Here is a 22,647-nt window from a genome sequence, read left to right as displayed (position 1 = left end):
TTCGACAGCTTCTGGACCCGATTTAAAAAAAAAAAAAAAAGTATAAAACGACGTCTACGACAGAGGACGGTGCGCATGTATTATAATTGGTGTTAGAAGACCAAAAAGGTGAATACAGCTCCAACCGAAGGGAAAGGAAAACGGACATTTTGCCATTGACTGGGACGGGACGCGCTCAGGTTCGAACCCACTTCCCTGTCGGAACACCGCCCACCGGAAGTGTCCGTGTTGCAACGCCAGCCCGGGCGTCACGTGACTCCGACAGCCTCGGTTCCCACGTCACGTCCGGATGCTGCTGCGCGGGGCGCCGCGAGGAGACCGCCCGGGACGTCACTCGCCGTGAAGTAAGTTGCTCAACGGTAACTTAGCAATCAAAACACTCCGTCGACTTTTAAACACTTTTTAGATAGAAAGCAACGTCGGAGGAGAAGACATTTTATGTGGTGGTTTGTTTTCTGGAGGAGGTGGTTTGCTCCCTGTCAAACTAGTACTGTAATGTAAATAAAAACAGTGTTGTTCACACGTTGCACTGTGCGTTATTATGCATTTCACAAATTAAACGTCATCCTGGATATGTCTTTATGAAAGATAACGATAATATGAGAGAAAGAAGAAGAAGAAACAGTCTTTATTTGTCACACGACACTCCACAACACATGCTTGCACACACACACACATGCACACGCTTTGATGGTGGCCGGTGAAATGGATCCTCTGCTTTTGACCCATCCTGGCTTGTCCTTCCTCCGGGGGCACAGCCAGGAGCAGTGGGCAGCATACGTGGACGCGCCCGGGGACCAGGTGATAAGTGTCCATCGCTGGTCAGACGATATATGCAGAGCAGATGTATAATTTCCGTCTTTATATATCACTGAAATACATGTAGTGTGTGTATATACGTTTGAACAATATATATACATTTGTGGGCTGCAGTTCATATTATTTCTTTCCCACGTTTCCACAAAAAATAGGAATAACAATACAATCTGGGAAAAGGGTCTAGGTACTTAGGTTTTCCATTTCAAACGTTGTCTTTTTAAAAAAGCTATCTCATATCACCCCAATACGAACTCCCAATACATTGTTCTTCTTAAGATGTTGGTGTTGTTATGTTCAAATTGAAATAATTTAGAAAGGCCTCGTGTGTGAAAGTTGACTCTGAAGAAACTAGCTGTTAATTTCCTATGGTGCCTTATCTTATTCTATTAGAAGTCTCTGTTTGGCAGGTGTGTCCTCGATGTTTTTATATTTATTCATTTTATTATGTTAAATATTTATTTTGGATATGCTTCAGTGTTGACTAGTAGCATTCATAATCACCTTGTCTTGAACCTTGTGACAGAGATAAAACCACACAAAACCAAAGGAATGCCATTTTTTAACAGATTATTATATTTTAATGATTGATTTTATGATTTCCTCCTTTTTTTAAATCAGTGAGTTTGAATATATACAGTTCTGGCATTATTTTCTGGAGATTATTTTTAAGATCAGTGCTTATTAATCTAGTTAAAAAATCCCCCAAGAAATAGAATTCTACATCTGGAATGTTTGCAGTAAATAGGACAGACGAGTAGAAGCAGGACCGGGTCACTTCTGCGGTCCAGATGAAGTGTCTGCTGATAGCCAGCGACAGTGCCGAGGTGCTGTTCCACTGGACCGACCCCGAGTTCCAGCAGAACGTCTATGAGCAGTATGGCGCATCCCAGGAGGAGGGCCAGGGGGTAAGGAATGGCATCCGCTGATACCGCACGTGTGTGAGTGATTTAACCCCCAAAAGCCTCAAACTACGCTTATTTCTAAAACAGTTCTAGACTGCTACTTATACCATGAACATGATACTGTCTTTTCGACTGAATTTGCTTGGTTTTTACTCAAAATACTGAGGGAAAAGGTCATATTTGAAATCAGCATTTATTTTTCTTTCTTCTTATTTATCCTTATGTTTTTATTTTGAATGTATCTGGGAATTCATTTATATCCTAGTCTGTACTTCATGTTCCCCAATGAGCTGCTGTAATGGCCAGGCTTCCCCCATTAATAAAGATACTAATAAAGTACTGTCTTAAATTAAAAATATCTCTGCCTAGGTCCTGGTTGTTCCACAAATACTGCATGCATTTATTTTTACAATAACCCTTTTTTGTTTATTACGAACCTGACAACATCCTTTAGCTATTCTTGTATAAGTGCAGTCATTTATTGATTTGTAGTCCAAGAGTCCTTATTTATAACCCTTCCAGCCTCCAGCCTTCGAGGACAGCATCAACACGCTGTTCGCCCCCATCATCATCTCCTGCAGCACGATGGTGGACCGGCTAGGCGACAGCTACGCCTGCTTTGCCACGGAGAACAACCACACCTACGTGCTGCACCAGGTAACGACCACCACTCCAGAGTGCGCTCCACTGGGCATTCAAATCAACTTGTGGTTAAAGGCTGAACAGAAACTGAAGATAGAATTGGAAAAGGTGGAGGGGGACAAAAAAAGTGAAATTACACAAATGGATACATAAAAACATACATACCCATCAATTTTCTAATTTTCTTTTTTTCTAATTTGTAGGTTTATTTTTTTTGTTTGAGGTTATTTGTTTTAGGTTTATTGTATAAATTAGCCAAATTTATATTGTTCATCGTTAATTTTAAGGTTAATATTCCTGGTGTATTGTTAGGTTTATTTTTGTTATTATAACATTTTAAGTTCATTGTGTGTTTTTCTATCTTCTACTTTATTTTTCTATTTTATTATTATTGCCTATTCTTGGTGAGCTGCTGTAACAGTGCACCCTCCCTCTGGGGATGATAGATAGAATCTATCTATCTATCTAGACAGTATATTAGAATCACACCTACTGACCACCTTCCATGGGAACAGTAAAGTTATTGTTTTGTGACTATCAGTTCTGCAGCATCTCTTGTATCATGTGAGCCTCATGAATGAGACCGGGCTTTGTTTGTCTGCAGTTCACGGTACCGTTACGCAACGCATTCCCTCGGTGTAATCCAGGTCCCTTCACCACCGATAAACGACCCCAGTTCTGCATTAATCCTTTACAACACACAGGGGTTGGAGGGGGGTGGGGGTGGGGGTGGGGGTTAAAGACAGCAGTGGAATGTCTGTAATTGTCTTTATTTTAAAGGAGAACTGTGTTAGTGTTACGGTGCGCAAACAACCATAAAGAACCAAGCTAATTGGGTTTTAGCCCATTTCTTTTAGTCGGCACACACATTTTTACATAACTTCCAATAATCATTTTCCTGATGATAGCTCACATTTTTTAATTTCTATTAATGTCTTGATTTTCGGATTAAGGTCAATTTGATTGATATGATGTGTAACCATCATTAAAATGATCCTGTGGTCCCACAGACAGCTATTGTAAAAGATATTAAGTCAAAGGGCCTTCATTTTGTCCTATTTTGTATTTATTGCAATTCATTTTTAAGCACTAAGCTCTAAGCACTGAAATGCAACTATTCCACAATCAGAGTTTAAATGATAACAAAAAGAAACAAAAAAAAAAGAGAAAAACCTTATTCTAATTAATAATGATAAATGAGGCACAATAGATTCCCCACCTGAATAGTGAATAGTGTTCTACGTTTTACTTGGCCTGTTGCTCACTCTCACCCAAATAAATTTAAACTGATTAATTTAATTGGGATTTAAAGTTGTTTATTCACCATATAAAAGGTCAAAGGCACAACACTAGAGATCCTTGCACCGTGCTCCTTTAATGCTTTGCAATTGAGCTATTTTCACCTTTTTGGTTGTCATACTCGACCAGGTGTACGTGCAGAGTTAAAACCATAGATGTGTTTTTAACCCTCCCAGTTTGACGAGTGTCTGTACATCGCTGTAAACGGAGACGGAGAGGAGGGGGAAGATGAGCTGAGAAGAAAGATCTATGTGATGAAGAAAATGATTGAAGTCCTCTTCGGCATGGTCACCCTCAGCAGCAACCTCCTACGGAAAGAGTACGCTGCTTAGTGTATTTGTATTTTATATATATATTTTTTTAAGTCAGTATATTTCGATTTAAGGTCAGTTGAATCCCACTTACGTGCAGTGTGTGGCAGGCTGCGTCCTCAGGACACGGAGCAGCGGACCAGGCTGTGGAAACATCTGCAGAGTCTGCTGGAGACCTACAGCTACCTCCGCGACAACGACCAGAGCTTCTTAGTGGAGGTACATTTTTTTACAACTACCATGTTTTACTACCACTATTACTATTACTACAACTGTTTACAGAAGGGATTCTCAGTTGAAACTCATGAAACTAACATTATTCGAGAGTTGTATTATCATTTAGAAAATTAGGACATAATAAAATATTCAAAATTAGGTTTTATTTTCCTCTTACACTGTTGTCCATGATTCTGCAGAAGGACTTAAATCATAATTTTTTTTACTTCATATTTTCTAATCCCTGCTAGTTGTTAATCCTCTGGAAATTGTGTTTCTCTGGACTTGCGTATTCTTTTTTTTTTTTTTTTTTCTTTCTGGTTTAGGTGACGGCTCAGACATGGTTAATATAAATCCTAATTGTCTTGCACAATCATTCATTAAATTACATTACTTCTTTTAGCAGAATCTTTTGTTTAAAGGGGGTCACAATAAGTACATTTGGGGAAGTGTGGTCTCACTGGAGAATGTGTCCTACATTACTGGAGATATGCTTTTTTTTTTTTTTTTTTCATGTCCAGGGCCTCTAGAGAATCAACAAGATGGAGAAATAATCCCGTCCCTCTCGCTTCTCTCTCTCCCTCCATCTTCTCTCTCTCTCCACCTCCAGGCGGTGGAGCGTCTGATCCACCCCACGTTGTGTGAGCAGTGTATAGAGTTTCTAGAGCGCCGCCTGGTGCAGCAACTGAACAGCACCACGGAGCGAGCTGGCGAGGAGGTGCTGCACGCCTTCATCTTGGTGCACACCAAACTGCTGGCCTTCTACTCCAGGTGGCAGACATTCAGGAAATACCAAATATAGTTTTATGTGCTTTCATTCGCAGCAGTTAACTGTGTATGCTTCCTTAGGCTGCTTTGACATTTTTTCAGTTGGATTCAAGTTAATTTATGTAGCCCTTAAAGGATAGGTTCACTATTTTCAACCCAGGTCTGAAGGCTTTACTAACCATGCTGCTGCAGCTTCTCTTTGTGCTTAAATTCCAGTCCAAGTCAATGTTTAAGCTTTGAAAAACATGTTGAATCTCCTTTTCAAAAATTGCACTATGGGTAAAAATTGCAAGTCAAAAGAGGGGGAGTCATTTTTTTAATGACTAATACCAAGGTTGAAAGATTTTTTATGTATGAAAAATTGACCTTCTGCCCTATTTCTCTTCTGACCTTCAGTCGGAATGCCAGTGCCCTCACCACTTCAGACCTTCTGGCTCTGATCATCATGGCTCAGAACATGTATCCCTCTAATACGGACCTGGAAGACCCGGGCTCCGAGGTACTAGAGGTCCTACTGGCAGCCTCTCCCCCAAAGTAAAAGAACCAGCCCAACACCTTGCACTTAATTGATCACTTAGAGTCGGTCAAAGTGTCATGTTTGTTTAGGAAGTGGAGAGCACATCCGGTTCGGGTCCAGAAATCTTCTACACGCCAGAGCCCTCGCCCACAGACAGAAGCTCCAACCACTCAGGTGCATTGTGAAACTTTTGTGTTTTGAGTTTTATTTGGTGTGTGATGTGTTTACAGTGCCTTTGTCATAGTGAACCTCAGAACCTACACACTTCATGTAGGAAAACTCTCTCATTAACTCTATTAGCTCTTGCTGTTAACACCTACATAAAGGTGGGTCTACACTTTTAATCAACAAAAATTAATTCAACAGTTTGTGAATTGTTACCATATACTTAATACTTATATAATCATGATGACAATAATAGTAATAATAATAATAATCTTTATCTGTATCAAACCTTTCATACACAGTATGCAACTCAAAGTGGTCAAACAAGACAACCAAATACTAGTCATATTAAAGCAAACAAGGAAAATGCATTTAATAAAAATAAGTTAATATTATACTCAATGTCAGTTTCGAATTTAGGCCTTAAGGCATCATGATCATTCCTCAGCAAATCATTTTCAAACTCCAAGCAATTCTCAAATAATTCTATGTCTGTGTTAACAAAACAGGACAAGCTTAGCTCGTCTTTATTTTGTCACTACAGACACCACAAAACATGCATACGTGCGGCTACTATGTTAATAATTCTATGTAATTGGAAAATGTAATTAATGAATGGAATCATTCTTCAATATGCTTTCCTTATTGTTGTTCACTAGACAAGCCAGAGAGAGGTGGGACTCCTGTGTTTCAGTTTGCCGATCCAGACATACAGGTACGGCTGATGATTTAAAGTCTTGTGTTGAAAATTTCTTTCAAACTCATCTTGGATCCATATCCATGTCCTGTATAATAGTGAAATTGTAAGAATGAACTAATCTTACTTTGGATAAGACTTTCCTGTCTTCTGTTTTCTGTGATTACAGATAGCAGAGGACAGCTTGCAGACTCTGGAAGTTACGCCCCCTGACCCCTCGACCCCCGGCAGAGTCTTCCTGGAGGTCTCTCTGAAGGAGGGCCTGTATCCCATGATGCCTCACTCCATGTACTGCCTCCCACTGTGGCCTGGGATCAATCTGGTGCTGCTCACTAAGGTTTGGGAGTAACACAGTATTAAAATGTTGGCATTTTCTTGACAACCACAAGAGGGCACTATTAGCTCTTCTATGGTCACCTTATAATCAACTGCTCAAATGCAGCCCAATTATTGGATCTTATTCTCATTATTCATTGTATCCAAAGTAAACTCATTTTAATCCTCTGTCCTTCTCTCTTTGCTAGATCCCAAACAGTGGCGTGGCCATGTCAGTCTATGTGTTTCTCGAGGCCTTTGCCAAGCTGGAGAAACGTCTCAGTGAAGGCCAAGAGGGTTCTGCTGCCATGCGGGGCCAGCCAGCGATACACGACCTGCGCAGTAAACTGGACAAGTTCATTAAAGTTCTGGGACCCAGCGAACTACAGGTGCATGGGGGTGCTGGTTTTGATTTTGATTTTCTAAACCACATGGATCTTTTTCAGCAAATGTCTACTCAGCTACATGAGTTTGAGGCTGAGGATTTCCCTAGGTGACCTAATCGATAAGCCAGCAGCAGGGGTGTAAAGGGATGTACATTAATTTGTAATAAAAATAAATCACTTAAACATATTTTCTTGTTGTGTTTTCTAAAAGTCAAAAATAGATATTCGATAGCAATATAGAATGGTATATTTAGTAAAATGCAATTGGCCTGCACAGGGAGTTTACTTACATATATTTATTTATTACATATTTTTGTCTTTTTTAACATGATTTTTATTTTTTTATTTTTTTTGTATTTTGCCAAAAAAAAAATCCTTAAGCCCTTTCCTCATCACCTGGTACATGGTTTATTTTTAGGTTTTATCCCTAATATAACATGATATAATTTCTTTCATTTTCTCTTTCTGTTCATTCTCTAGTCCTCTCAGCTGCAGAGTGTATGGACGGAGTTCAAGAATCGCGCCTTCACCAGAGGAGGACCCGGCTTCAACAAAGAGTAAGTCCGCCTCTGCTGGCTGGAAGGGTTAGCCGCAGATCTGCCAGCCGAGTGTTTTAATGAGTTTCCGCATGTGTAACCCTTAGGCTCCTCCCGTGGTGTAAGAGCATGAAGACCCAGCTGTGCGGCATTTACAAACAGTGCTTCATCACGGAGTCCAACAGAGGAGCCGACGCTACCCAGCGCCTCTCCCCGAACTTGCAGGAGCAGGCTCAGACCATGGTGCAGTGCGTACCAACCCTGTTTTTAGTCGTTATCAGAGGTGGAAATTAACTTTGTTGCAACAGTAACAATTTTAACATGAACCCATTTTATTTTATTTTTTATTTTTTAATATTTTACCGGATTAGTCTTATTGAGATTCAGAAATTCTTGATAGGATTCTCACTACTCTTTCTGCCTCTAGTCATTATTAACGTCCTGCATTCCTGTGGAAACCTATCAACATATGTCACACTTAGTCTTAAATACTGTCCATATACATACTCGACCTCTGTCTTTCTCTATCTGTTAATGTCAGGGAGAAGCTGATGGACTGGAAGGATTTCCTGCTTGTGAAGAGCAAGAGGAACATCACCATGGTGTCATATCCTGCGATCTTACCAACCGCGGCGTCCGGTTTGATTACAATGGCTAAAGATACGAGATTTACACCAAATTCGAATGGTGGTGGCGGCTCACAAAACACTCTTTAACGCTGTCATTTGACAAGGAAATTACTCTTAAGTGTCAGATGTTCATGTCTAGATGGTGTTGATCTTGACCCAGTCCCTCTCACATACCTGGAGGATTTCCCCGGCCTCATCCATTTCATCTGTGTGGATCGATCCACCGGCCAGATGATCGCCCCGTCGCTCAACGTCTCCGAGCACACCGCGTCAGAGCTGGGGAAAGGTCCGCTGGCACACTTCATCAGAAGAAAGGTCAGGCATCCCCCAACTGTTTTATATGAGGAGAACCGCTCGAGTGTGAAGGTTGTTTGTTAATTTCTGTCTTTTAGATTGTTTGTTTTCTGTCTCTTCCCTTTTTTTTTATTAATTTTTGCCTCCCTGAAGGTCTGGGCGCTAGTCAGGACTGTAAGGCGCTACCTGCAGAAGGGATACTCCACGGTTACGCTGCGAGACGGAGACCTCTATTTCTGCTACTTCATCTGGTTCGAAAATGAAACCGTAAGCTAATAACATGGAGTCTTCTGGCAATCTGTTTGAATTTCCGTGTTCTGCGCGTTGATTCTCAAACCATTTCCACTGAGAAAACCCTTAATTTGATATGCATTAAGGCTGCTTTATAGTTCTGCGTTGAATAGCCGCCGTAGCAGAGTCATGCATTGGTCGGATTCTCAAGACCCTCTCCCGCCCCGCCCCTGTGACGTGCAATATCACACCCACCCCGCCAACCGCACATATGGGCAATTAGTTCCACAACCTGACCCGACCGGTCGACACAAGATCCTGTTCACACCGGCACGCGCATGCCCAGTGTACGTGAATGGTCATGTGCACACGCATAACCCTAATATTGTGCCGCAGGCAAATTGATGCTGTGCAGTGGTCAGAGGATTAAAACATTAAATTGAATTATTAATATTTTAATATATTTATTATCCAACACCAGGGATCCGATCTGCATGCTCTTTGCTTTACCCAGAACTGAACCCGTAAAGAAGACAAAAAACGCTAATCACTTTTTTTGTGAGCCGCCAGGTGCCTGCGGGTACCCAATCCGATGCAGGACTTTGCACCATAGATACACCGTGGGTCTCTACATCACCAGCCTAGCCCGCAGAGGCCGCCCCTGTAGCTTACGTGCATTTCTCCAGAAATGTAATTACACGTCGGGGCAGCGCAAGACCAATTTTTCCCCGCTAAATTTCCGCCAACAGTGAAAAATGGAGCCGATCGAAGAGAGGCTGGCTGAGGAGGTTCGAAAATGTGTAAATGTATACGACACATCATCTTCTAATTATAAAGACCCACAAATTACTCTCAATTTGTGGCGTGAAATATCCGCGATCCATTTTTATTACGTCTGTGCTAAAATAGACTCAACACTGCCATCTAGTGTTTGGGTGGTCCAGGTGTATAATCACCGACGCAGAACCATTAATACAAGCACTGGCGTAGATACCCACAGCGTACCTACAGCGGATATTTGACACAGAACTATAAAGCAGCCTTTAAGCCACAGCCCATTTGATTTTGTCTGTGGGACCCCAATCTGAGAAGGTTTTTGTTGTTAGATATGATTTTGTCCAAACTTCCATACCTGTAGGATAGCAGAGATTGCAGTGAAACTATGATCCAAACAGTCATTATTGTACATTCTCTTAATTGTGCTAACGTCTTGTATATAATGAAGTGAAGTTGGAAGTTTAACCATTAATAATTTTTCTGGGGACCCCCTGGAACCTCTTGAACGACCCCCTGGTTTATCTGACCAATCAGGGCTATAAGTTAGAGGCGGTGGACCTGCCCATCCTAACAGACGACTCCACCCCTATCGGCATGCTGGCCTGGGACTACTACAGGTAAAGGCCTCTGAGTGTCGCAAAAGGGATAAAATCAATGCAAATAAAGTGAAATACCTCATATAGAATGTAATATCCAATGCAGGAAGCTGCTTCGCTACTACAGGAAGAGTCACCCGGGCGAGGTGGTGAAGTGCTACGAGCTGCTGACTGTTCACCTGGGGGTCATCCCCACCGAGTACATCCTGCAGCACTGCAGACAGCTGGCCAGCAAACTGTGGGAGCCCTCCCGAAACCCCCTGCTGTAGAGACCACACACACACACATACACACGGCCAAGGCACATTGTACTGCTATGAAAACAGTCAAACTGATTTATTCATCAATCCTCATCTGAAAAATGTTTTCCACATTCCCACACCTTTAGCAGACCTTGGGAATCAGGCTGAAGTTAGAAATCTATACTGAGGAGGCATCGGGGTAAATGAATTGTAAGCAATTTAATGATTTGCGATATTTGGACACATTTTCTTACACTTAATTTATGCACACTATTTTTGATGTATTTTGACTTTGAATACTGAATTGTTTGTAAAATTTGCAATACAGTATACTGTGGATATTGGAATGATGACTATGAATGAAGCTGAAAAATGGTTACATCACAGAATCTGTGTTTTATTATGATAATATTGCTATGTAATGAAAGACATACAAGGTGTGTGTGTGTGTGTGTGTGTGTGTGTGTGTGTGTGTGTGTGTGTGTGTGTGTGTGTGTGTGTGTGTGTGTGTGTGTGTGTGTGTGTGTGTGTGTGTGTGTGTGTGTGTGTGCGCGCGCGCGCGCGCATGATCAGACAATTTTGTTCTTAGGTTTAACTGTACTTGATGCATCACCACCATCATGCTTTCTTACATGCATGTCCATAGAATAATTATTCAGTAAAACACTAACCTTGAAGTGCCCTCAACACTCAAAGGAGAGTGAGGAGAGGTGTACTCAAGGAAGATAATTTTAGCTTATATTAAACAGACGTTAGAAGTGTAAGATTTCTCTTATTTCTCTTGGGACTGCTGATAACTGGGGGAACGAATGTGGGAACTGACAAAAAAATGGAGAATGTTATACAATATTTTATTTTGGGGGGGATATAAACAATATAACAAACATCACATGACAGAAAATATCAAAACAACACATTCATGTGGAAAAAGAAATAATAAAACGCCTTTTTGGCACATCCTACAAAACAGACAACCTATCTTGCACATCATTTGGGAATTGGATGAAATGATTATGGAAGCATATTTAGGTTTTTGTCTTGACTTTTTGCAAGGGTGCAGACGCATCTCTACTGTAGTTCCGAGTTCAATTCTTCTGGTCAGTTATGGCATTTTCCAGTCGGGTGGTTTAACGGAGGTCCTCTCACATTCAGGGTCAAAGGAGTGATGTATAGAGTTCATTCATTCATGGGTTTATTGTGTCACAGAGCTCCTGTAAGGTCGGTCACTGCTCCTGCCGCCACCAGATCCCTGAGAAAACGCTTCTCAGCACTGATGTCATGCACCACCTGGATAAAGATACACCCATACTGTACACAAATCTCAGAGAGGATCACAAAGAACATTATATCTTATGATGTACTCATCTTAAATCCTGGGGTGGAAAATTAAGTGAGCACAATTTTCAATTTTGAGGTATTTGTACTTCACTTTAGTAGTTCCATTGTAGGGGTATTTATACTCTTACTCCGCTACATATGAATGGAAATATCTGTAGGGTTTTTTCATAGATGCATGCTTTTACATTTCATTACCAAAAAAATGGTTCAATTCAAGATTTGAGCGAGGCGATAATTACAGGAAGATCACTTCCTGTTATCGCCTTGCGCAACCCTAATATGACAATTAACAATTTGAGCTCAAACAATAAGGGGTAATGCATTAAGGATGGACTATTTGTGTAAAGTGACATTGTCAAAAAAAGTACTTCAATTTATGTTACTTCACATTTAATGATGATTCGACACCTTTACTTGAGTAGGATATTGATAATTTTGACTTTTATTTTGACTAGAGTACACCTTTCTTAAAGTCAGCAACCTCTAACCAATGTTATTGTTGTTTGTCACAGCAAGATACCCTATTGTGAAAGTGGGCGATATGGGTAAATTAGACTAAACTGGGTCCTCATGCTGCTGCCGTGGTTGAATTGAAAATGACCTGGATTTCCTTGGTCCTCTATGCCACATCATGATCGCTGCCCTCCCTGCCCCACAGTCCCACTGAGCTAAAGGGGAGCGGAGCGTACCTGCGACTTCATGGCGTGCATGCGTAATGCCTCGTAATAGTGCAGCCTGGCCTCCGCGTGCTGCATGTCGTACCCAAACCCCGCCAGGCTCACCTGGTCGCACAGCTGCAGGGCCATCACAACAGCACTGGTCCCCAGCGTAGGAACCATCTGGGAAAAGGGAGGAAACCATCTCAATTGGCCAGCTTTTTAGATCCCACATTTCCCTCATATTAAATGCACTGAATGTCCTAAAGTCGGGGTACTGACTTTCCCCTGGTTCTGCATGTAGTTTTGCAGGACCTGTCCCGTCTGGTGAATGATGTCTGGGTGTAGGATGCGGAAATTCTCTGGTTTTAGGGGAATATTGTCAACCACCTCCCTCCAGAACCACAATTTTGACCAAAAACTCTACAAAGCAGAACACATAAAATGCAGTAAGAAAATCATCCATTCTCTGGCACACGTGGATTTAGTGGCGTTATTCTGTTTGTTTGTTTGTTTGTTTGTTTTTGTTTTTTGTCAAGGCCCACCAGAGGTCTTCTGGCGATGACAGAGCTGAGCCAGTCCAAATCCAGGCTTTTAAAAACCACCAGGGCGACCATGGTGGTGTCCCTGTATTCACCGGGGGAGTGCGGAGCTCCCTCTGGGTAAATCAGACGGATGGTTGTCCTCGATCCAGCATCTCTCTCAAAACCATGTACTGGAGCATTGTTTAGCCTGACGAAAAGAAAGAAAAATACAGCAACATACTGCTCTCACCTCTACTTGTTATATAATTGTATACTTTAAGCATTTAGTCATGGTAGTTATTCAAATTTTATCTGGTTCATAACCCTTTACACAAAATTACATACCTGATGATCACATGGTACTGATCTATGTGAGATCCAAGATGGCTGCCGTGGAGCACTCCCCCACTGCCCACCACCACGCAGCGCCTGCAGGTCTCCCCTCCCTGCAGCGAGGGAGGCAGGCCGGGCTGCGGCAGGAAAGCCAGAGCCCGGGCCAGGGGGCGCTCGCTGCCCTGGAGCCCCAAAGGAGGGGACCGATCCCAGGGCACAGGCCTTCCCTCCCGCAGTACAAACACAGGGATGTCCAGGAGACCCGCGGAGCAGGACAGAGGTCTGAGGTGGTTTAGACACCATCTTGGCTGACAGGGGCCCGACAACAGGGAGGCTGACCGGTTCAGTAAGACCTGGATGGATGGAATGAACGAACAGTTAGAGAAATAGAGATTAGGGAATGCTGTAGGTAGGATGCAAAAGAAGCCGGTGATTCTCAAAAAAAATCCCTTGTACCCCCTTGACACAATGCTGCATTTTTTTTTTGTCCACACAGTTGGTTATTGTTGCTACATCCATCAAACAAGTAGCTAGAAACAATGAATTGGTTGCTGAAATTACCAAATAAACCAGCAATCCCAGATGGTAATGTTGCCACGTTTCTGCCATTCTAACAGAATAATCAGACTTATTTGAAGTATTTGGGAGTGAAGCATTCGCTGGGAATAACTTGACGACAGAGTATGTGTACAATCTCTCTGAAGCTCTCTCTGAGGTGTACCCCATGGGGTACATGTACCCCCACTTGGGAACCACTGATCTAATGTATGTCTATATTCTCAGAATGTGCTTTGATTGGATTTATATAACATATCAAAAAAATACACACACACACACACACACACACACACACACACACACACACACAGGTCATACACTGCGACAAATACATATTCATTGAAAGTGTCGAGGATAACACAATAAAGTTAAAGGATAATTTATTTCCATTGCCGTCCTCTTCCAGAAAGACAAAGATGCTGAAGCAGACGAGTCACAGATCACTAGTATCTATCAATCATCTACACCGCGTTCCAAATTATTATGCAAATGATATTTTTCTCTGATTTTCCTAAATAGTCGATGCAAATGACAGTCAGTATAATTTTCAGGTCATCAACCGTTAGGGTATAATTTGAATGTTATTGAACCAACCTCCCAATGATAACAGTATTTTTTTCAAAAATAAAAAACTCAAAATGCACTGTTCCAAATTATTATGCACAACAGAGTTTCAAAACATTTAATAGGTTGTAAAGAACTGAAAATGGTCATTTGTTGAATTTGCAGCATTAGGAGGTCATATTTACTGAAATCAAAAGCTATTTCAATCAAAAACATCTTAACAAGCCAAGTTACATGTTAACATAGGACCCCTTCTTTGATATCACCTTCAGAATTCTTGCATCCATTGAACTTGTGAGTTTTTGGAGAGTTTCTGCTTGAATTTCTTTGCAGGATGTCAGAATAGCCTCCCAGAGCTGCTGTTTTGATGCAAACTGCCTCCCACCCTCATAGATCTTTTGCTTGAGGATGCTCCAAAGGTTCTCAATAGGGTTGAGGTCAGGGGAGGATGGAGGCCACACCATGAGTTTCTCTCCTTTTATGCCCATAGCAGCCAATGACACAGAGGTATTCTTTGCAGCATGAGATGGTGCATTGTCATGCATGAAGATGATTTTGCTGCGGGAGGTACTGTTCTTCTTTTTTTTTTTTTTTTCCACACCTTCAGGGGGCCTACCAGCTCTCTCCCCATGATTCCGGCCCAAAACATGACTCCGCCACCTCCTTGCTGACGTGGCAGCCTTGTTGGGACATGGTGGCCATCCACCAACCATCCACTACTCCATCCATCTGAACCATCCAGGGTTGCACGGCACTCATCAGTAAACAAGACTGTTTGAAAATTAGTCTTCATGTATTTCTGGACCCACTGCAACCGTTTCTGCTTGTGAGCATTGGTTAGGGGTGGGCCAATAGTAGGTTTATGCACAACTGCAAGCCTCTGGAGGATCCTACACCTTGAGGTTCGCGGGACTCCAGAGGCACCAGCAGCTTCAAATACCTGTTTGCTGCTTTGTAATGGCTGCTCTCTTAATCCCATGAATTTGTCTGGCAGAAACCTTCCTCATTATGCCTTTATCTGCACAAACCCGTCTGTGCTCTAAATCAGCCACAAATCTCTTCACAGTACGATGATCACGCTTGAATTTTCATGAAATATCTAATGTTTTCATACCTTGTCCAAGGCATTGCACTATTTGACGCTTTTTGGCAGCAGAAAGATCCTTTTTCTTTCCCATATTGCTTTAAACCTGTGGCCTGCTTATTAATGTGGAACGTCCTTCTTAAGTAGTTTTCCTTTAATTGGGCTCACCTGGCAAACCAATTATCACAGGTGTCTGAGATTGATTTCAGTGATCCAAAGAGCCCCGAGACACAATACCATGCATGAGTTTAATTGAAAAACAAAAAATGTAATGTTTATGACACTTCAATCCAATTTGCATAATAATTTGGAACACGGTGTATATTAATGCCTAAATCTGTGCACACATTCAGACTTCGATACATACCTACTCATATTCCCACCTACTACATCTATAAATAAATATATATATATATATATATATACACACACAGAAAGGTATTTTGCCGAGAACATGTCTTAAACACATGGCACAATGTCTGTGGCCCTGCCTCTAGTTGAATAGCCATGTGAGTCCCTAATTCTTAAAATACCTTACCTTGGAAGATAGTATGTGTGCCTTACCCTTTTTCTCTACTGACAACCATTTTAATTCCTTGAATTGTCAAGGACCAATGTAAGTGATAGGGCTAAGGTTCAATACTACCCTGACTAGTTGATTATGAGCGGTTTGAAGTTTATTTTTAATCCCCTTGGGGGTGGTACAGTACCATGTAATACAGGCATAGTCAAAGTGAGGCGGAATTAAAACATTTACTACTAAAACTATTACTACAAACATTTTCAGGGTTTCCTTATCCAAAAATTGGGCCTTACATGCACACTAACTCCCAAATTCTCTCTACTCAGGGATCTTTCCAACTCACAGCCCATATTTTTAACATACCTTTTGGCAGCAATCAGAGTGTCTCCCACTGTAATACTGAGCTCCGAGGTCCTACTCAACCTTATTTTTGAAACAAATAATAAAGATTCCGTTTTCCCAAGAGAAAATTTATTTTCAGACAGCCAGTTACTGATGTTTTTCAATTCATCACTCAACTGGCTCTCAAGATTTTTTTTGGCCTTGTGGGAAATAAAGCTGAGTTGTCCACATAGAGAAAAATATTACATTTGCAAACTGATTTCATGTCATTATTGTATGACTGAAATAGCAAAGAACCTAGGACACTTCCCTGTGGCACACCACAGTTGATTTCTCTAGCCTCAGATAAAGTGCTGTTGATATCAACTCTTTGATACCTATCAGTCAGGTATAACCGAATCCACATGCTATTGAAACCCAAAGCTTTTAGTTAAGTGGGTAGAATCGATTGCTCCACAGTGTCTAAGGCTTTCTGGAGGTTTGATTGTACCATGCCACAGAATTTGCCCAAATAAATCTCTTTCCTTATATAATCATATAGAAATAATAAACATGTATCTGTTGAGTGTGACTCTCTAAAAGCAGATTGCATCTCATACAGCAAATGTAGCTGTTTATTTGCTCATGTATTAATTTCTCCAAGACTTCTGATACGGCTCCCAAAATGGAAACTGGTCGATAATCTTGTCGTTCATGCATCCAAACCTGATCTTTGGGCTGGTGGTAGTCATCAACAGGCATCAGCTTGTCTGATGGGAAATACGCTGGAATCAAAATAGCTGAGTAGCATCCAATCAATAGCACAACGCTTAGGGTGAAATTCTCAGTCCTGCGAGAGGAGTATGAGAAAATCAAACAAGAATAAACAAGAGACAATTGACTGTGTAACTTGTTAGCATGGAGGTACATGACAGATTTGCATGCGCTGAAAACCACACATGCACATACAGCAGCACCTGCTGAGGAAGAAATAGTTTCCGGGGCCCGGCTTCACTTCCCCTTGATGTTTCTGGAAGCCAGGTGCTGCTGTAGTGCTGTCAGTAGCTTCAGGCAGCAAGGCAGAGCTGTCGTGTTGATCCTCCATGTTCACAGCATCCACAGTTACCATGGCAGCTGCAACTCCACATAAAGAACAGGCACACATGTGACAAATAATCTCTTGAACTTGAACTTGAACAAGTAACACTCAAAGTAATACTCAAAACAATTCTGCTAGAGGTTAGAAGTAACTCCCTCTGCCATTACATGGAGGGAGAACAAGCACAGTCTTTACACATGTGACAAACTGAAGTTTCTAAAGCAGCATGAAGTGGATGTGAGTAATGTACCTTGAAGAACCTTGAAGAGATTCAGACGGAAAGTTCAGATGAGCCTCATGTCTGAGAGGAGAGGAGGCCTCACACATGCATGCTACACTGAAATGGCTGCTGCCACTTCCTCCCCTGCTGAACTCTGCCTCTTCCCTCAGTAACATGGTTAATCATTAACACGACAGCGTGTGTGTGTGTGTGTGTGTGTGTGTGTGTGTGTGTGTGTGTGTGTGTGTGTGTGTGTGTGTGTGTGTGTGTGTGTGTGTGTGTGTGTGTGTGTGTGTGTGTGTAAAAGAGTGGGTGAGCAAGAATGTGAAGACATGTTATTTGTATGTTGTTTGATCATAAAACACGCTCAAGACCTCTTTCCACTTTAAAATAGAGAATGTTTTTCTTTGAGCTTACAGATAAGCATCTGAATTATTCTAAAGAAGGGATGGCATGAAAGCAAACATATATTGTATTGTGAATTGATATATTTCAAGGCATTTTCAGGGCCCTCCAACACAGAGACACAGAGGAAGGAGTAGAAACATACTAGTTTGTTTTAAAGAGTGGGTAAGTTGGAACAAGACCTGGAGCAGATGGAAAACATGTCATGACAATGACAATATATAAAACAAATAAAAGTTTGTTTATTATTTGTTTATAGTTTGTAAAGGGAGATGACACAGCCCTGTCGGGAACTGGTGGTCGATTAAAGGGCATCAGATAAAGCGACATTGACTTTCACCTTTTGAGCTCTGTCAGTTAAAAAGTCAACCATCCAACAAATGAATCCATGGTCAATGTTATGGACGCTGGTAAGTCCATCTGCTAAAATGTGAGGTTGGATAACTAAAAAGCAGTCGTGGACCATATTAAGTAGGGCGCCTGTGGAGTGGATTCAAGTTTGCCTGAGTTGCACCCAAAATCTCTTTTATAATTTTCTTGAAGGTTTTCATGACAAAAGAATTAGGTGCCACAGGCCTACAGTGTATAATCATTGAGTGTTTTTGGTGCTTTAATTTGGCCACAGGTACAATCACTGAAACACTGAAGAGACAAGGAACCCTATCGAGTTGAAGTGACTTCATGAAGATGAAGGAAAATATGTCAGACAACAGTCCTACACTGTTCTTAAGAAGTCGGCCGCCAATATTATCTGGACCCGGACTTGTTCCCTCCTTCACTCCCCTGAAGAGTTTAAAAACCATGTCCCTATCAAAATGTAGCTCATTCTGCTCTGAGAAAGCATGCTGTCTTTCTATACCCAGACAGTTCATTGCTCAAATCATGAGAATTAAAACGCTTATAAAGAATGTTCAGGTCATTAGCAAGTTCAGAGTCAGTCTTGCCAGCAAGGGAAATGCCTATCATACACATGCCCTCCCATACTTGGCGTGAATTACCCATGCTCAGCAGGGTTTCTTTGTCCTTATAATCAAGTTTAGCAAGTTTAACTTGCTTTTGCAACTCCCTGCAATGAGTATCATCTTCCTGGTTAAAATTTATGTTCCTCTGAATAATAGTAGTTTTAACAGACTTGGACACCCATGGTTTGTTATTCGGAGAAGAATCCATAGAATTGGATTTCTTGGGGATGACTAACTCTTCACAAAAAAGTATGTTAGTTCCTCAAATTCAGAGCAAACGTCTCAAAATAAATCCAGTCTGTGCAACTGTAACAATCCTGAATAGACTCTTCTGACCAGACCAGAACCAAGCGTCGCTCAGGATTTGTTCACTTCAGGACGGGTTTGTAGATTGGAGCCAAATAAAGCACATGGTGATTGGACTCGCCAAGAGCAGCTCTGCACAAGGCTTTCTAAGCTCCCTTAATCGGACCATAACAAAGGTCCAAACATTTCAAATGCTTAGTAGGACAAGTGACGTATTGATGAAAGTTACTAAGTGACTTTTCAGGCTTACTGTGGTTGAAGTTGCCCATAACAAGGTTCGGAGCATCCGGTTTGATGCTGTGTAACCTGTGCACTATTTTCACAATAGTCTGTGTTCTGTCCATCTCTCTATCTCTCTATCTATCTCTCTATCTATCTATCTATCTATCTATCTATCTATCTATCTATCTATCTATCTATCTATCTATCTATCTATCTATCTATCTATCTATCTATCTATCTATCTATCTATCTATCTATCTATCTATCTATCTATCTATCTATCTATCATGTATACTGACACACTCTCACACCTGTTTGCTGTGGTAACACAACGCCGCACTATAAATCCAGTGTTCTGAGTAGGAAGTCAGTGATGCAGAGCTGCCAATAGGACCCACCGACAAGTAAGTTTTCAAATCTACTTCTATGGAAGAAATCAAGCATTTTTGTGTTGTTTTTTTTTTGTTTGTTTTTATATCTCTGGATTGTGTCGAAGATTGTAATCCTCATTTTGCAAACAGTGATGCAGGAGGATTTGCAATGGATTGACTTAAAGAGTGTGTGTAAATGGGGCAGGAAGCGGGTAGGGGTCAGAAGATCTTTGCAAAGTAGATTTTGTGCAAAGGCGCGTGTTAAAGATATGCCATAACTGTATTTCATCTAGAAAATAATTGCAGGACCCTATTTCAAAATTATTTCTTTATTTATTTTAGGTATTTAGATTTCTTTAGAAGTTGAAAAAAAAAATTCTCAGAATGATTATTGTTTAAAAATGAAAAAGAAACAACCCTTGATTTCTCTGCATAATATTTCTGCAAATAAATTGATATATAAGACAGACAAAAGGGATGAAGTGGCTGCTTATGTGCATGTTCAATTGCACATGACCAGGTTACACTGTGAAATCACTCATGGAAATGCATTTTTGAATGACAACTTGTCAAGTAAAATCTAGGTCTAGTTTATGGCTTTCACCCATGTTTTTGATCTGAGTATTCATTATTAATCCCATGTCTTTATTATTTAATGTAGCTGTATTGCACTGACTCACTCAGGTCATTCACCCATTCATTAGAAGCTGAGTTATTACATTTTACATTGTATTCAGCTGAAGAGAAATTTGCGGATTTCTGTATTCTCTGTCCCAGCTGAAATGTCCCCCTGTCAGCCCCATTTCTTGAGCCTTTCACTCGTTGATTACAAGCCAACAACTATTCACTCCCTTTGTAAAGTACCTTAAACAAAGGAAAGACGAAGCCTTATTAAACCCAAATCCTAAGTCAAACACACTCTGCCATCGAAACGCCTCAAGAGCTGCCTACGTTACAGCGTTACAAAAGAAACCAGCTTTTGGAAATCAAAAGGTTCAACCCACCCCATGTTCAGCCTTTCATCCCGGGCTATGTAGGTCTGCTTGAATGAATGAAGGCCACACTCCATTGATCTGTTTCATAATCAACTGACTGACGATAGTACAAAAGTCACTCATACAGTAGAATGTTACATGCTGTAAATGTAAAGGCCCATGGTGCATTTTACTGTCCTGCTTTAGAAGGGAAAACCTCTATCACCCTGCCTCAAGATTTTGGACCTGGGCGGAGGAGGAGATATAAGAACTTCACAGAAGAGGAAGAAAGAGGTCCAAGCAGTGGCCCTCAGGCAGGGGGTGGCCGTGGAGGTGCCTGTATGTGGTGAGCCAGGTCTCTCATCAAGCTAAATCCTTTGCCGTCCAATGGTGAGATTTTACCAATTTGATCTCTTGATCTCTTGACTCTTTTTGTGGTTTACATGTGTGTGAGTGTGTTCTGTCTGCGTGCAGCAGCTTGGTCCCGTGGATTCAGCAGAATTCATGAAGGCAGCCATTCAGGGAAAGCAGAAGGTGGTAGAAAAGTATCTGGCCGAGGGCGGAAACCCTAATGTGTGCGATGAGGTATTCTCTGTCATTAAATCTCTCATTGAAAAGTTGGAAATCTCAATAGCTACTGTAGAATAGTCTGTCATGGGGTGCATTATTTCATAGTTAGCACCTCTCTCTTCATGTCCATATTTCATCCCTCCAGCTGAGGAGAATATCGTTGCATCGTGCCTCCATCACAGGGCACCTTGCGATCGTCCAGAAGCTCCTAGAAAGAGGAGCTGACGTCCACTTCAAAGACCAAGTAAGACAATACTGGACAACACTGGACCAGGATTAGATTCTGTAATGGTTTGACACTAAAGCAACCCACCACAGTCAGTGTGCGTGGTCGTTGTGTTTCAGCTGGACTCCACGGCCATACACTAGGCCTGCAGAGGAGGGAAACTAGAAATAGTCAAAGTTTTGAAGAGCCACGGGGCCGACCTCAATGTCAGGGATAAGGTGCCTGCGTCATGGTTTAATATAATTTACAAATAACTACAATACCAACACAAAACACAGATAATAGACATGTATAGATGTTAGTTTAGTGGGTGTGTGAGTTATATGTGTATGGGAGTTCCACTTATTAAACTGTGTGTGTGTGTGTGTGTGTGTGTGTGTGTGTGTGTGTGTGTGTGTGTGTGCGTGTGTACGTGTGTGTGAGATCTGCAGTTGTGTAGCACTCCTCTGCACGTGGCCACAAGGACAGGCCACACTGATGTTGTGGAGTACTTTCTGTCCTGCAGTGTCAAACTGAACTCCAGGGACCGGGTAGGGCCTTGATTCACACTTGCCGTGTACGTACTTTTCATCAACTCGGGAATTCCTTATCAGTTATAATTTATTCTGATGTGTCATCTTTTTATTTCCTCTTCCAGGACACAAGGTCGTGAAGCTGCTCATTGTCGCAGGAGCAGACACCAGAGTTAAAAACCATGTAAGCAGTCATATGAGAATTCAGACATAAAGTTCACATTTTACGTCAATAAAAATAATAATAGTTATTAATAGTTCATAATAATTGTATAGCACCTTTCATACACAACATGCCACTGAAAGTGCTGAACATTAATAGAAGGTGATCAAATAATAAAAATAATAATAATAATAATAACAACAACAACAACAACAACAACAACAACAACAACAACAACAAAGAAAAAGCAAAATGCATTCAATAAAATAATTAAATATTTTAATAACTTGGGGTCCATTTCAATAGCTTGAAGACATTGTCGAATGCTCAAACTAGCTTCATGCAATCATTATTTCTTAAAATCAGGTTAAATA

At 41.3% G+C, this 22,647-nt stretch overlaps 3 protein-coding genes across 3 annotated transcripts; 2 read left to right on the top strand and 1 right to left on the bottom strand.

The window, feature by feature from the left end:
- The first annotated feature begins 308 nt into the window (after positions 1-308).
- On the top strand, positions 309-10,704 carry hps1 (HPS1 biogenesis of lysosomal organelles complex 3 subunit 1). Its single transcript, XM_080016245.1, has 18 exons — positions 309-348; positions 1,558-1,724; positions 2,244-2,378; positions 3,839-3,981; positions 4,084-4,192; positions 4,800-4,960; positions 5,354-5,456; positions 5,564-5,648; positions 6,299-6,354; positions 6,506-6,673; positions 6,861-7,040; positions 7,518-7,594; positions 7,681-7,821; positions 8,115-8,183; positions 8,376-8,517; positions 8,650-8,763; positions 10,039-10,121; positions 10,207-10,704. Exons 2-18 carry the CDS (start codon positions 1,608-1,610, stop codon positions 10,367-10,369), a joined length of 2,046 nt encoding a protein of 681 aa, XP_079872371.1. The 5' UTR covers positions 309-348; positions 1,558-1,607; the 3' UTR covers positions 10,370-10,704.
- Positions 10,705-11,542: 838 nt separating this feature from the next.
- st3gal7 (ST3 beta-galactoside alpha-2,3-sialyltransferase 7) lies at positions 11,543-17,372 on the bottom strand (the record flags this gene model as incomplete). Its single annotated transcript, XM_080016990.1, has 7 exons — positions 11,543-11,629; positions 12,370-12,519; positions 12,619-12,759; positions 12,882-13,068; positions 13,206-13,546; positions 16,970-17,093; positions 17,221-17,372. The coding sequence occupies 7 exons, from the start codon at positions 17,370-17,372 to the stop codon at positions 11,543-11,545; spliced, it is 1,182 nt and encodes a 393-aa protein (XP_079873116.1).
- Positions 17,373-18,362: 990 nt separating this feature from the next.
- Positions 18,363-22,308, top strand: ankrd2 (ankyrin repeat domain 2 (stretch responsive muscle); the record flags this gene model as incomplete). The annotated part of the gene is given in 8 exon segments (XM_080016989.1): positions 18,363-18,377; positions 21,010-21,141; positions 21,277-21,387; positions 21,518-21,616; positions 21,718-21,738; positions 21,742-21,816; positions 22,030-22,128; positions 22,236-22,308. Coding segments are annotated over 8 exon segments (567 nt in total). The 3' UTR covers positions 22,251-22,308.
- Between the last annotated feature and the right edge of the window lie 339 nt (positions 22,309-22,647).

Source organism: Zeus faber (genome assembly GCF_960531495.2).
Source record: "Zeus faber genome assembly, chromosome: 16".
NCBI lineage: Eukaryota > Metazoa > Chordata > Actinopteri > Zeiformes > Zeidae > Zeus > Zeus faber.
This window is presented reverse-complemented; position numbering and strand designations above follow the sequence as displayed.

Bases quoted from the DNA above. Each gene is read 5' to 3' on its own strand.
- hps1 (XM_080016245.1), top strand. From the start codon at position 1,608: ATGAAGTGTCTGCTGATAGCCAGCGACAGTGCCGAGGTGCTGTTCCAC. The intron at 5,457-5,563 runs GTACTAGAGGTC...ATGTTTGTTTAG, and splicing joins TGGAAGACCCGGGCTCCGAG to GAAGTGGAGAGCACATCCGG. The intron at 10,122-10,206 runs GTAAAGGCCTCT...TATCCAATGCAG, and splicing joins CTGGCCTGGGACTACTACAG to GAAGCTGCTTCGCTACTACA.